Source organism: Mus caroli, unplaced genomic scaffold (assembly GCF_978045245.1).
Source record: "Mus caroli unplaced genomic scaffold, Mus_caroli_1 scaffold_9, whole genome shotgun sequence".
NCBI lineage: Eukaryota > Metazoa > Chordata > Mammalia > Rodentia > Muridae > Mus > Mus caroli.
The window spans coordinates 89,092,512-89,107,651 of record NW_028227264.1 but is presented as its reverse complement, the minus strand read 5'-3'; the positions used below and the strand labels follow the sequence as shown (position 1 = coordinate 89,107,651).

At 41.9% G+C, this 15,140-nt stretch overlaps 1 protein-coding gene across 4 annotated transcripts in view; it reads left to right on the top strand.

The window, feature by feature from the left end:
- The window catches only part of Scyl2 (SCY1 like pseudokinase 2), a 53,546-nt gene extending 45,394 nt beyond the window's left edge, over window positions 1-8,152 (top strand). For all 4 annotated transcript variants that reach the window (XM_021174278.2, XM_021174275.2, XM_029482581.2 and 1 more), the window contains 2 exons: window positions 6,170-6,289; window positions 7,143-8,152. In XM_021174278.2, the coding sequence (XP_021029937.1) occupies window positions 6,170-6,289; window positions 7,143-7,790 (768 nt within the window). In that variant the 3' untranslated portion in view covers window positions 7,791-8,152. The remainder of the gene's footprint in view (window positions 1-6,169; window positions 6,290-7,142) is intronic.
- The last annotated feature ends 6,988 nt before the right edge of the window (window positions 8,153-15,140 follow it).

Genomic DNA, 15,140 nt, shown 5'->3' with positions numbered 1-15,140 from the left:
TTTTCTTGGTTGGGAGACTATTAATGACTGCTTCTATTTCTTTAGGGGATATGGGACTGTTTAGATCATTAACCTGATCTTGATTTAACTTTGGTACCTGGTATCTGTCTAGAAACTTGTCCATTTCATCCAGGTTCTCCAGTTTTGTTGAGTATAGCCTTTTGTAGAAGGATCTGATGGTGTTTTGGATTTCTTAAGGGTCTGTTGTTATGTCTCCCTTTTCATTTCTGATTTTGTTAATTAGAATACTTTCCCTATGCCCTCTAGTGAGTCTGGCTAAGGGTTTATCTATCTTGTTGATTTTTCTCAAAGAACCAGCTCCTCGATTGGTTGATTCTTTGAATTGTTCTTCTTGTTTCCACTTGGTTGATTTCACCCCTGAGTTTGATTATTTCTTCCCGTCTACTCCTCTTGGGTGAATTTGCTTCCTTTCGTTCTAGAGCTTTTAGGTGTGTTGTCAAGCTGCTAATGTGTGCTCTCTCTAGTTTCTTTTTGGAGGCACTCAGAGCTATGAGTTTTCCTCTTAGAAATGCTTTCATTGTGTCCCATAAGTTTGGGTATGTTGTGGCTTCATTTTCACTAAACTCCAGAAAGTCCTTAATTTCTTTCTTTATTCCTTCCTTGACCAAGGTATCATTGAGAAGAGTGTTGTTTAGTTTCCACGTGTGTGTTGGCTTTCTATTATTTATTTTGTTATTGAAGATCAGTCTTAGTCCATGGTGATCTGATAGGATGCATGGGACAATTTCAATATTTTTGTATATGTTGAGGCTTGTTTTGTGACCAATTATGTGGTCAATTTTGGAGAAGGTACCATGAGGTGCTGAGAAGAAGGTATATCCTTTTGTTTTAGGATAAAATGTTCTGTAGATATCTGTCAGATCCATTTGTTTCATAACCTCTGTTAGTTTCACTGTGTCCCTGTTTAGTTTCTGCTTCCATGATCTGTCCATTGGTGAAAGTGGTGTGTTGAAGTCTCGCACTATTATTGTGTGAGGTACAATGTGTGCTTTGAGCTTTACTAAAGTATCTTTAATGAATGAGGTTGCCCTTGTATTTGGAGCATAGATATTCAGAATTGATAGTTCCTCTCGGAGGATTTTACCTTTGATGAGAATGAAGTGCCCTTCCTTGTCTTTTTTGATGACTTTGGGTTGGAAGTCAATCTTATCAGATAATATAATGACTACTCCAGCTTGTTTCTTCCTACCATTTGCTTGGAAAATTGTTTTCCAGCCTTTCATTCTGAGGTAGTGTCTATCTTTTTCTCTGAGATGAGTTTCCTGTAAGCAGCAAAATGTTGGGTCCTGTTTCTGTAGCCAGCCTGTTAGTCTATGTCTTTTTATTGGGGAGTTGAGTCCATTGATATTAAGAGATATTAAGGAAAAGTAATTGTTGCTTCCTTTTATTTTTGTTGTTAGAGTTGGCATTCTGTTCCTGTGGCAGTCTTCTTTTAGGTTTGTTGAGGGATTACCTTCTTGCTTTTTCTAGGACGTGGTTTCCGTCCTTGTATTGGTTTTCTTCTGTTATTATCCTTTGAAGGGCTGGATTCGTGGAAAGATAATGTGTGAATTTGGTTTTGTCGTGGAATACTTTGGTTTCTCCATCTATGGTAATTGAGAGTTTGGCTGGGTATAGTAGCCTGGGCTGGAAATTGTATTCTGTTAGTTTCTGTATAACATCTGTCCAGGCCCTTCTGGCTTTCATAGTCTCTGGTGAAAAATCCGGTGTAATTCTGATGGCTTGCCTTTATATGTTACTTGACCTTTTTCCCTTACTGCTTTTAGTATTCTATCTTTATTTAGTGCATTTGTTGTTCTGATTATTATGTGTCGGAAGGAATTTCTTTTCTGGTCCAGTCTATTTGGAGTTCTGTAAGCTTCTTGTATGTTCATGGGCATCTCTTTCTTTAGGTTTGGGAAGTATTCTTCTATAATTTTGTTGAAGATATTTGCTGGTCCTTTGAGTTGAAAATCTTCATTCTCATCTACTCCTATTATCTGTAGGTTTGGTCTTCTCATTTTGTCCTGGATTTCCTGGATGTTTTGAGTTAGGATCTTTTTGGATTTTGTATTTTCTTTGATTGTCGTGCCGATGTTCTCTATGGAGTCTTCTGCACCTGAAATTCTCTCTTCCATCTCTTGTATTCTGTTGCTGATGCTCGCATCTATGGTTCCAGATTTCTTTCCCAGGGTTTCTATCTCCAGCGTTGCCTCAATTTGGGTTTTCTTCATTGTCTCTACTTCCCTTTTTAGGTCTTGGATGGTTTTATTCAATTCCATCACCTGTTTGGTCTGGTTTTCCTGCAATTCTTTAAGGGATTTTTGTGCTTCCTCTTTAATGTCTTCTACCTGTTTAGCAGTGTTCTCCTGCACTTCTTTAAGGTATTTTTGTGCTTCCTCTTTAATGTCTTCTACCTGTTTAGCAGTGTTCTCCTGCAATTCTTTAAGGGATTTTTATGCTTCCTCTTTAATGTCTTCTACCTGTTTAGCAGTGTTCTCCTGTATTTCTTTAAGTGTGTTATTAAAGTCCTTCTTGATGTCCTCTACCATCATCATGAGATATGCTTTTAGATCCGGGTCTAGCTTCTCCGGTGTGTTGGGGTGCCCTGGACTGGGCGAAGTGGGAGTGCTAGGTTCTGATGATGCTGAGTGGTCTTGGTTTCTGTTAGTAAGATTATTACGTTTACCTTTCGCCATCTGGTAATCTCTGGGGTTAGTTGTTGTCGTTGTCACTGTTTAAAGATTGGAGCAGAAGCTGTGTTCCACTCACCAGCAGTCTCAAAATCCTGTGGCGGGGGTCGTGGGTAGCTGGCGGTACGCTGGAAGAGGCCTGTGGTCCTACTCAGGCCGGTTTTCTGCTTCCCTAACTAATGCAGTCTCAGGTCCCGCAATTGGATTGGAGCAGAAGCTGTGTTCCACTCACCAGAAGTCTTAAGATCCTGTGGCGGGTGTTGTGGGTAGCTGGCGAGTGTCAGCCGACCCTGCGCTCTAGCTACCCCGGTGCTTTTCTGACCGGAAGAGGCTTGTGGCCCTATGTAGGCCGGATTTCTGCCTCCCCAACCAAAGCAGTCTCAGGTCCCGCGTGATTGGACTGGAGCAGAAGCTGTGTTCCACTCACCAGCAGTCTCAAAATCCTGTGGCGGGGGTCGTGGGTAGCTGGCGGGTGTCAGCCGACCCTGCGGTCTAGCTACCCCGGTGCTGGTCCGGCTGGATGAGGCCTGTGGCCCTACTCAGGCCGGTTTCTGCTTCCCTAACTAATGCAGTCTCAGGTCCCTCGCGCAATTGGATTGGATCAGAAGCTGTGTTCCACTCACCAGAAGTCTTAAGATCCTGTGGCGGGTGTTGTGGGTAGCTGGCGAGTGTCCTGTAGCTGCTTTTTTATTCTGTGGTGACACCTAATGTTTATTGCCATCAGATATTCATTCAGGTTCATTTTTCTTGTTGTTTCTGATATTGCTTAGGCTACTCCTGAGCTTGCTGTGTGACCAGAGGCTAGCCTTGACCATCCGGTCTCCTGCTGTCAACTTTTCGTGCAGTGGTTATAGGCTCGTGCCACCCCAGCTCGGTTACCTTGACATATTTGAGGCATAGCCGTCAGTTACTGGGCAGCACGATGCTCAGTTTGGAACTGCACGGTACTTTCTCATAAGCATACTAAGGGTATGCATTATTTACATGCTCTTTTACTTAGCGTGTGTGTGTGAATATCTGCATATTTGGCATGCACATGTCATGATGTGCACTGAAGGTCAGAGGTCAGCTTGTAGAAATCAGCTCTTTCCTTTTTTGTGAGTCCTGGGGATGAAACGTAGCTTATCACACTTAGTGGCAAGTGCCCTTTCCTGCTGAGCCATCTTACGGAGCCCAGGGTATACATTTTTGCCAAAAAAAATCCTATAAAAGTGATGGGGGCCCTTTCTTGTTTTATTTTACTAAGGATATATAATGTTGATATGACTTATTAGTGGTGAATGATAATTTAAATTAAACAAAATTTTACTTTACAAGTAACCTGAAATTTGAGTACAGGTTTTGTTCTGTTTCCATTTTAAAGATTTGCTGTCCTTATGATTTTGAATGGTGCACTATAAGGTAATATTTTCATTTTGGTTAGTATCCAATAAATCACAATAAATTTCCTACCACTGTTGAGTTCATTCTTGTATTTATTTACAAAATAAGATTATTATATTTCTGTGCACATATATCTATGTGTATAGAGCTGATAGACAATTGGATACAGAGGCTTACAGAACTGTAAAAGGAAACATGAGCTTACTCTTTAGTGAAATAGATGAATGCAAAGTCAGATACTAACCTGATGCAGACATGCACAGCAGAAGAACAGGTTTATCTAATTCTCCGGTAGCCGCTCACTACTTAGAAATATTTGTGGTGTTGAGATTAAACTGAGGGCCTTGGAAATTCTAGGCAAGTACTCTAACACTGAGCCCAATTCCCAGCCCACTTTTTATATAAATTTATTATATTTGTTTATTTTCTTATACGTAAGCATGCCAGAGCCTTCATGTGGTGATCAGAGAACAACTGTGAGAGTCATTTGTCTCCTTTCCACCCTGTAGGACCCTGGAATTGAACCCAGGTCATCAGACTTGTCTGCAAGTTCCTTTACCTGCTCAGCCATCTCACTTGCCTTTGTGTGGTGTTCATGTGCACGTGTGTGCATGTGTACGCATGTGTGTGTGCACATACATGTATGTGTGTATGTGTGTATGTGTGTAAGTGTGTGTGCTCATGAGCATGACTGTGTGCACATGTGTGTGTGCATGTGTGTAGCAGTATTCAATTCTCGTTACTCAAATGGCTCCCAGCAGCACAGGCACTCCTCACTACCTGCCTAATGCTCTGGGTTCCCGAATGAAATACATACAAGCTCAGCCGTTATATCTTGATATGCCCTAAACAGCTCAGTGGCTGGGCCACTTCCTAACCTCCTTGTGGCTGATCCTTCCTCTGATATTCCCAAGTTATTACTAAAATCATCTTTGCTGGCCTAGACTCAGACATGTAGCCCTCTTCGGGGCTCCTAGTGCAGCTCTGTTCTCTGTCTGGCACCTCTCAGGCATAGTGTCCTGGTTCTTCCTCCAGCATGGCAGATTTCTCCCTACCTCCTCCTTGGGTATCTTTCCCAGGAATCCCAAAAGCTCCTCCTCTGTCTCCCTGCCCAGCCATTGGCTGTCGACAACTTTATTTACCAATCAAAACCAACTGGGAGTAGGGTCCCTCAGCCTTACATGTAGGACATTGCAAACAGGTTTTTGTGAAACCTAATTGGCATGAGAATACAAGCAACTACACATGTGTATGTGTGTGAGCGTGTGTGCTCACAAGCATGTTTTTGTGCACATACCTGTTTTGGTGTGTGTGTGTATGTATGTGTGTGTGTATGAGTATGTGTGTCCATACCTGCTATGGTACATGCTTGTCAGTGTGCACATGTGTATATGTGTGTGAGCAAGTATATGTGTGTGTGTGTGTGTGTGTGCACATCTCTGTTGTGGTGTGCTTATGGAGGTCAGATGACAATTCAGGTGTCGGTGCTGGCTCTCCACTATGAGACAAAAATCATTTGTTTGCCGCCGTGTAGCCATGCTGGCTGGCCTGCAAACTTTCTGGCATTCTCCTGTCTCTACTGTGTATCTCCCTGTAGGATGCTAGGATCACAGATGCTGCTGTGTCTAGCTCTACTTGAGTTCTGGAGTACAAATTGAGGTCCTCCAACTGCTTTGTCCATTAGTCATCCCTCTAGCTTCTTTTTATAGTTTGTGACTTGAGACACCATCTCTGTAAGTTGGCTTGACTTGCTTTGTACTCTGCAACCCAAGTCACTGAACTTGTCTTGTCATGCTCCTGCCTCAGGCTTTCAAGTAGCTGGGATTACAGGTCTGTGCCACTGGATCTGATTCACTAACTCTTTAGACTAAGTTGAATAAGAAATCAGTAATTCTCGTTGTAAGTTGTTTTACACCGGTCACATTGCAGCAGGTCCTGAGACATGGTGGATTCAGGACCTCCATCACGGGAACACCTGCCTTCCACTAAGTAGTAAGCACTGCTAAGTGAGCTGTGGTACACATACCTTATCACAAACAAAGTCTTGTTTTCCAGATGGGGTTGATTTTTGTTTTGTTTTGCTTTGCTTTCAGGGGTCACTAACACTTGAAGAAAAACAGAAATTAGCGAAAGAACAGGAGCAGGCACAGAAGCTGAAAAGCCAGCAGCCTCTTAAGCCCCAGGTCCACACTCCCATCGCTCCCGTTAAACAGGTCTGTCTCTTCTTGTCGTTTCGAGCTTGCTTACAAGTGAGGAGTAGAGTGGTAAACAGTAGTGTCTGTACAGATCGCCTTAAGGGTAATGTGCTAATGCTAACATAGCTAAGAGTGAGTGTGGCTCTGTGCAGCCCGAGTCTCATGCCCCACATGCAAGGTTTAGTCTCAGTGCTGGCAACCAAAGAGGGAGTGCTGGGAGCTGGTGATTTTAAGAGAATTTATGGGCTAATAGTGCCATTATCAGGAGTGTCCTATTCAGGTCCTTAAGTATTTCTCAGCCGGAAGCAGCTGCCTACCTTCTGCTTCTCAGCTCTGACTGGCTTCATAGCTAGGTTAGGAAGAGGCACCTTCATGGCCTGCATTGAGTTCCCTCTGTTCAGGACACTGCTCTGCATGCTGGTGCTGCTGTCCTGCACTCACTGCTGGATCTCAGCCTTCTCACTTAACAGACAAGAAGATGTTTGCAGGCTAAGGGCAAAGTCAACAATAACTGTTGGATACTTATAGAAGAACAGAGAGAAGAAATTTCCAGAAATCTTGATGAAATTCAAAATAAAAAATATACAATATTCCGAGTCTAGTGAGGAGTGTATTGGGATCTGTCTTGGGAGCGTTTCACTTGGTTTAAACTCAACACGTGCTGGCATCAAATTGATTGCCAGAATTTGCTTACAAGCTGTATAAAAATAAGTGGGAGTCATTATCTGGTCTCCAGGCTGTGCTCTTGGACTTGATGTAGATTATCAGCTTGACTGTCATTTGTCCTTTATCATGTGACCTGTCAGGTAGTTACTAATTGGAAAGTAATTTGGATTTCTTGGAGATAAAGTACTTTGCTCTTGTTTTTCAGACTAAGGACTTGACAGACACATTGATGGAAAACATGTCGTCTCTGACCAGCCTTTCTGTGAGCACTCCTAAGATTTCTGCTTCAAGTACCTTCACCCCAGCCCCTTCCTCGGGCCTCGGCATGATGTTTTCAACACCCATTGACAATACAAAGAGAAATTTGACAAATGGCCTCAATGCCAACATGGGCTTTCAGACTTCAGGGTTCAGCATGCCAGTCAATCCAAACCAGAACTTCTTCAGTGGGACGGGCACAGCTGGCGTGACCACCATGAGTCTGGGAGCACCTCCCACTATGTCAAACTTTAGCCCTTTGACTATTCCTCCTGCTAGCGTGAAGCAGCCTCAACAGAGACCAACTGATATGTCTGCCCTCAATAATCTCTTTGGCCCTCAGAAACCCAAAGTTAGCATGAACCAGCTATCCCAACAGAAACCAAATCAGTGGCTGAATCAGTTTGCACCTCCTCAAGGCTCTCCAGTCATGGGCAGCACAGCCATGGGCACACAGGGGAATGTGATGGGGCAGGCTGCCTTTGGTATGCAGGGCAACCCTTTCTTCAACCCACAGAACTTTGCACAGCCACCACCCACCACTATGACCAGCAGCAGTTCAGCTAGCAACGATTTGAAAGATCTTTTTGGATGACGTGTCGTGTGCTTCTTTTTGGACGGTCACTGCAGTTTTAATCATGAGAAAGCTGATTTTCATCAGTGTATAGCTGGCTTGGAGAAACTGCTTCTGTGGGAGATGGATTGTTTCTGTGACAGAGAGCACCTGCTTCCCTGCCAGCCCACATAGGAGGTGTGTGGATCCTAATAGGTTGAAGTTTTTAAAGCATGGAGGATTTTCTCCCTATTATGACCTTCTCTTCAGGTTTTTAAAGATCCAGTCCTTACTAGTCTCAAAGTGCGAAAGGACAACTGAATTATCCTGAATAGCAGTTTTTAGATCAGATGTTTTATTTTGACTTGTAAATCTTCTTATTAAAAATCTTGAGTTGATGGTAACTGGAAGTCCACCTGGTACCTACCTTCATGTTCATTTGTCTTCATTGAAAGGGAAGAACCTTAATGCTGTGCTAGTTTGTGTGCTTTTGTAAGACAGTGGGCGGTGACATAGGAGGGATTGGGTCATTTGCTTTTCCAGTCTTATTTTTCAAAGAAATGTATGCTTAGTAAAAGCACAGCAAAAATGCTGCAAAATTAACTTATATTAATTTCATTGGTTTAAAACACATTAACCATTTTAAATGCAAACTAATCATTGTAAGTTATGTTTTAGCATGATCTGCCTCAAATAGCAATGTATTTTTCTGCCTTTACTTGAATATATTTAGGCTCACTTTCTTCCCTGTTGTATCGCAGAAGAGCTATGTACTGATCTGTACAGAAGACAGACAGCACTCTGACATGGTATTCTCAACTACTGCCTTCATACTTGACTTTCAGTTCAAACTTATGAGGTTGCAGCATATATGAATTACATTTTCAAATGGAGATTTGTAAACAGAATAATTACACTCTATTTAATGAATAAACTTTTGAGATTTCTGCCATATTGTTTCAAGTATAGTAAAGTCTAAAAGTGAGCAAGCCATTGGGTACCAACAGGTTCAATGTTAGCTTGCAGTGGTGTCTGACCTCGCTGGTTACTGCTACTACAGTTTCTTTTCTAGAAGTCCCAGAAACTTTGTGTTTGGACATTTTAGTGTTTGCAATCAGTCACTGTTAGGAAGGAAAGAAGGAAGGGAGGGTGGAAGGGAGGGAGGGAGGGAGGGAGGAAGAGAGGGAGGAAGGAAGGAAGGAAGGAAGGAAGGAAGGAAGGAAGGAAGGAAGGAAGGAAGGAAGGAAGGAAGGAGTCAGTTCTAAGAGGCCACACCTGATGTCTGTCGTTAACTTGCTGATCCTACCACAGAGCCTTATGCTATAGACGTCATTTGTATTTTTAAAAAGTATATTCCACTGTTATGTGATAATTATAAAACTCCTAAAAAAAAAACTCTGTATGTATTATAGTTGCTGCCATACAGTTTGTGGTTTTTAATTTTCTGGAACCAGCAATCCTTAAATAAATCACATGAAGTTTATTAAATGGCTGAATGTTCATTCAGAATTATATGTGTGTGCACATGATGGGTATAAATTGTAGGACTTGATTACAAAGTACAGTTCGTGCTGATACGAGTGCTATCTGATAGCATCCAGATAAAGCCCACTTGTAAAAACTGTGAGACAGCAATCACACCTCGCTCCTGAGTGTGCTGCACTCGGGTGGTGTGACTTCAAAAGGACTCAGGATGCAAAGAAGTCACTCAAGAAACGAAAAACCCATTTTTTTGTCAGAACTTTCAACTTCACAACTTTACCTGATTTATTTTTAACACGATACTAATATTTCTTTTGGGAAATGTTTTATATGGAATAAAATTCTTATTGAAGAACATTTCTTTGGAACAGTTCAGTAGTTATTTAAAATTTTTTTTGTGTGTGTATGTTTTGCCTGCACAGTTATAGGTAGGTGCATCTTGTGCATGCAATGCCTGAGAAGGCAGAAGAGGGGTTGGATCCTGTCTTGGCTATTTCTGTGACAAAGCACCATGACCAAGACAACGTATAAAAGAAAGCTTTTCTTTCATCATGGTAGGGAGCATAGTACTGGAGCAGTAGCTGAGAGTCTACAACCTGATCCACAAGCATGAGGCAGAGAAAGAGAGGTGGGGTACTGGGGATGGTGTGAGCTTTTAAAGCCTCAAAGGCCGTGCTCCCTAATTGTTCCCAAACAGTTCCATCAATTAGGGATGATGCATTCAAATATAGGAATATACTTTATTAATGTGTATATTAATTTATTAATATATTTATATGTGGGGACTTCTCATGCAAACCACCGCAGACACCCTGGGCTTGGAGTTAAGATGTTTATGAATCACCATGTTGTTGCTGGGATTCAAACTCAGGTTCTCTGAAAAACCAGCCCCATAACTACTCTTAAGTGCTGAGCCATCTCTCTAGCCCTCTTTTATTTTATAATGTAACTTGACTATAAGTGTTGGATTTCTGACTAGGAGATAATATAACCATCTATTTGACTTAAACTTTGCAAAATTACTTGGAAAACCCTTGCTAAAAGTTGCTTACTGGCCACCCCTCCCTGAGGACCAATATATGAGGACTTCATAGCCAATGAAGGAGGGAGAGACATTTGCATGAGTGTAGCCATTATAAAGTCCCATGCTTCCTTCCTTCCTTCCTTCCTTTTTCTTTCTTTCTTTCTTTCTTTCTTTCTTTCTTTCTTTCTTTCTTTCTTTCTTTCTTTCTTTCTTTCTTTCTTTCTTTCTTTCTTTCTTTCTTTCTTTTTCCTTCTTTCCTTCTTTCCTTCTTTTTCTTTCCTTCTTTCCTTCTTTCCTTCTTCTTTCCTTCCTTCCTTCCTTCCTTCCTTCCTTCCTTCCTTCCTTCCTTCCTTCCTTCCTTCCTTCCTTCTTTCTTTCTTTCTTTCTTTCTTTCTTTCTTTCTTTCTTTCTTTCTTATTTATTATAGAGTTTGAAATTTTGGCTAAAGCAACAAAACAAGAGAAGAAAATAAGCATCATATCTCTTTGGACAAAAAGAAAACATGAGAACAGAAGGAATAGTTTTAAATTCATACAAGTAGGTCCTGACATCGCTAGGGGCTCTACCCAGGATTCCCATGCAAGATTCTAGCATACTGCTGCTCCAAATTGGTAAAAACTTTACCTCAGAAAATGAAAGTGAATTAGCTTAATATATTTATGAAAAGCAGTTTGTATATATACATGTGTGAGTGAATAATAGAATCTTTAAAGCCAAAGTTTAGGTAATTTGAAAGAATATCCTAGAAAAACGGAAGTTTGTTGAGACTTGAATTTCAGTTCATGAGCTTTCAAAAATTAGATTCCTTGAAGCTGGAGAGGTGGATCGGTGGCCAAAAGTACTTGTCAGTTTTTCAGAGGAAACAAGTGTAGTTCCCAGCAGTCACATGGTGCTTACAACCATCTCTAACTCTAGGCTGAGGAAATTACACACACCTTTCTTATTTTTATACATGTGATAGATACATACAAGCAGACCAAACATTCATACACATAAATAAAATCAATTAAAAATTACATTTCTGACCTTAGGAGATGGTTCAGTCAGTAAAGTTCTTGGCTGACAAATTCATAGGCCTGTTTGATTCCCCCAATAATCACATGAAGCAAATCACATGAAGACATTTTCCTAGTCTGGGAGACAAAGGCAGGCTGATCCTTGAAGTTTGCTGGCCACCCATCCTAACCTACTTGATGAATTGCAGGCAAATGAGAGATCTCACCTTTTATTATTAATTAATTATTTATTTTATTTATTTACATTCCAGATGCTGCTGCTCCTCCTGGTCCCCCCCCCCAGAGTTCTTCCTCCATCCCTGATCCCCTTAGACTTTGAGAGGGTACTCTCCCCTCTTCATCCCCTTCCCTGGGGCATCAAGTCTCTACAGGATTAGGGCACAAGATCTCCCTCTGAGGCCAGACAACTCAGTCCTCTGCTATATATGTACTGGGAGCCTTAAGTCCCATGCTTCTTAAATCACCCTTATGAAATTCAGACATACATAGCGGGTAGGTTGGAGAGAAGGGGTAGTTGGACAGAGGGAGGACAGGAGTGGGAGATAGGGCAAGAGAAGGTAGCAAGGCGGGGTGAATATTAATGAAATACATTGTGTACAAGAATGGAAATGCCACGATGAAACCCACTATGTGTAATTGACATATGGTAGTTTAAATGTGATACTTGGGGTCAGGGTATAGTTCTGTCAGTAAAGTGCTTACCTTGCAAGTATGAGAATCAGCGTTAGACCCCAGAACACATGGGAAATTCCAGGTGTGAGGCAGTGGAAATGGGGATGCCTGGGACTTGCTGGCTCGGCAGCCCAGCCTAACTGGAACACTCTAGGTCAGTGAGACCTCCTATCAGGAGGTGGGTGTGGTTCTGAGGAGGAGTCTTGAAGCTGCTCAGCTTCCATTCACATAGATACAAATGTGAACATACAACCCCACACATTAAAAATTTACTTTTAAAAAATTGCTTTTGGGGCCAAGTCTCAGTTGATAGAGTTCTTGCTTAATGGCACAAAGCCATGGGTTTGCTCTTCAATATTATACAAACCTCTTGTGGTGCTCATCTGTATTCTCATGAGTGTAGAGCTGGAAGCAGGACTGCAAGATCCAAGGCTACCCTTGGCTTTAAGTTCAAGGCCAAACTGCTACAAGAGAGCCTGCCTTAAAAAAATAGAGAATTGTGCAATTATCTACTTTGTCAATGGGAGTTTATATTATTGATCGACTTGGTGCCATTGCTGCTGCAGTTGTGAAATTTCCCTGTATTTAGGCTAATGTGTTTCTTTGTGAACCCAGTTTTTAAGTTGATAGATATCCTTAAGTCCATGTCAGAAGCAAGCGTTTAAATAAATCTCTTGACTTAAAGTAGGAAGTTGGTGGGTTTCTGCAGGCATCAATCAAAATAAATTGATTTTGTTGGCTTAAGCTTGAAATGAGATGTGCACCAGATGTATAAACAGAAATAGATCACTTCTTTTGTTTTCTTGTTTTTACTTTGGAATGCTTGTAATATGTTCCTTTTCATATGTCCCCTATCACATCTTAAATGGCACAGGTATGAGAGACTACCCAGTGGCAAGCAGAGTATGCGTCAGGTTACTTTGAATGTCTTGTCATATAAAGGTCTGAGTTCATAGTTTTTCCCTACTTGAGAAGTGTCTGTTCAGTTAATTTGCCCACTCAGTGATTGAATTGTTTGCTTTAAAATTTTGAGGTCTCACTGGTTGGCCTCGAATTCAGAGATCCACTTGCCTCTGCTTCCCGAGTGCTAGGGTTAAATGCCAGACAATTGTTGGTTTTTAAAAATGGCTTCTAGTATTTCACTAATTTCATACGTATATGTGATGTATCTCTATCCCAACCATCCCGCATTCTTCCTTTGCACACCTCCCCATATTTTGTAATTTACTGCTTTTGGAATATTTTAAGACAAATGAGTCTGTAACAATCCAAGTTACCTAAGACTTGAGTGGCTTTCAAGCCTAAACAGGCAGTAAGACACATATTTGTTTGTTTTGATACAGGCTCTCACAGTATAGCTCAGGCTGGCTCCAGACTCCAGTCTTCCCCTCCTGAATGACGTAACTACAAGTATACGCTGGCTCAAACACATTTTATAACTCAGTTACCGTGTAGAATACACAGCTGGAAGAAAAGCCTGAGAGGATGCCTTTAGTAAAGGTATAGGATGCCTCATTTTATGGTTGGTAGCTAAAACCCTAGAACGCTTTCACAACGTGGTTTGGGTCAAATGGAGTCGAGCCCTGTTCCCCTCTCCCTGAGCGAATGCAGAATCACAGGGCCCAAGAGATGAGACTAGGAGTGGATGCTGCATTTTCCCACCTCCCAGAGTTTGGTGCTCTGTATCTCACTGTGTCCTTTTGTGAATTCTTCTGGAGGTTGCTTTAGTAGAGACTTACTGATGTAGCAAGCACTGTTGATTTGGCCTCACCATTATGTACGCTGGGAAATTACTGTTGAAGATGGAGCAGAGTGGGAGATGGCAGAAATCTACGCAGTCAAATTCAGTGTTAGGGCTGCTGATCTTGATGACAGATGAGGATGGGTGTGGGGGGCAGGGTGAGGGACAGGGGTTGGGGAAGACATGATACTCAGGTGCTGGCAGCACCCAGATGTGTAATGGAATTAAAGTTTGTAGCCTTGGGGAGGAGAGAGTACAGCTGGAGCAGCTGTTTCACTAAATGGTGCTTGTTGGATGTGAGAAATCTTTTCTATTCCAAGCACCAGGTTGTTGCTGTAGCCTGGGGTACCTACTTAGGCTGCAAGCCACATGTTCCCATTTAAAAAGGTTAAACTCACTTTACTAAGTCTTATTTAACTTGTACCATTTGGGTAAGCGCTGCTACGTTTTTCACTACTTTTCTGGCTTGTTAAGAATTTGTGTGTATTTTACATTTAGCACATTCCCATTTAGACAACTGGGTTTCCATGTGTAGCCGGTAGATATTCTATTGGATAGTTCTGTTTTATATGAAAGCTGTACTCAGCAGTGCAGAGGTGTAAGCTGTGGCACTATTCAGCTTAGCTCGGAGCTCCAGACTCTGCCAGAACTGGATGCTCTAAACAGATGTCAGGCTTCATCAGGAGAGGGCACTGGAGCTCCGTCACAGAAGCCTAGCTGTCTAAGCAGGGGAGCTGCCCTCCAGGCTACGGTGGATCAGATCCAACTCTGCCACTGTGGCCCGGTGCTCTTCCTTATGGTGCAAACAGATTGGGATTTCCCACAGAAGCGGGAGTAGGGTTGAGCCTCCCCATCTTAGGTACCCAACTTTAACACAAAGCCTTTTCCTTGGCACACGGCCTCTACGTTGCTGCCTTTTAAAGCGCCTGATATTTGGGTGTCTTTTTACGTCTTACTAACCAGCTTCTAGCTAATAATTACTTTATTAAAATTTTCCCATTTATGAGCCTCTCAGGGCCCTACCCCTCCCTGAGAAACAACTGATGGACGCTGTTGAAGGGCATTGTCTTCAGTTAATGTAGCCTTCGGATAGCTCCCACCCATGTTCATGTGAACGGACCTGGTTAAACTCAGTGGTGTCACAAAATGAAAAAAAAGGAAAAACTCAAGTATGGGAATGGGACTTGTGAGGGATTTGATGGGGTGAGAGTCATCAATACTTTATACATGAAATTGACAAAGAATAAATATAATTACATGTTTCCCCCTGTTCAAATGGCATGGTGTCTGTCTCCCGTGATACCCTGTTGCAAAACTTCTAAAAACCAGATCCATGGTATGCATATGTTCCTAGCAAAAGGCACGGGGTGTTATTTGCTAGTTCTGTACATTAAAGCTTCCATTTGAAAAGTTCTGAGCTGGGCACGGTAGCTAAGGTATATATAATCCCAGCATTT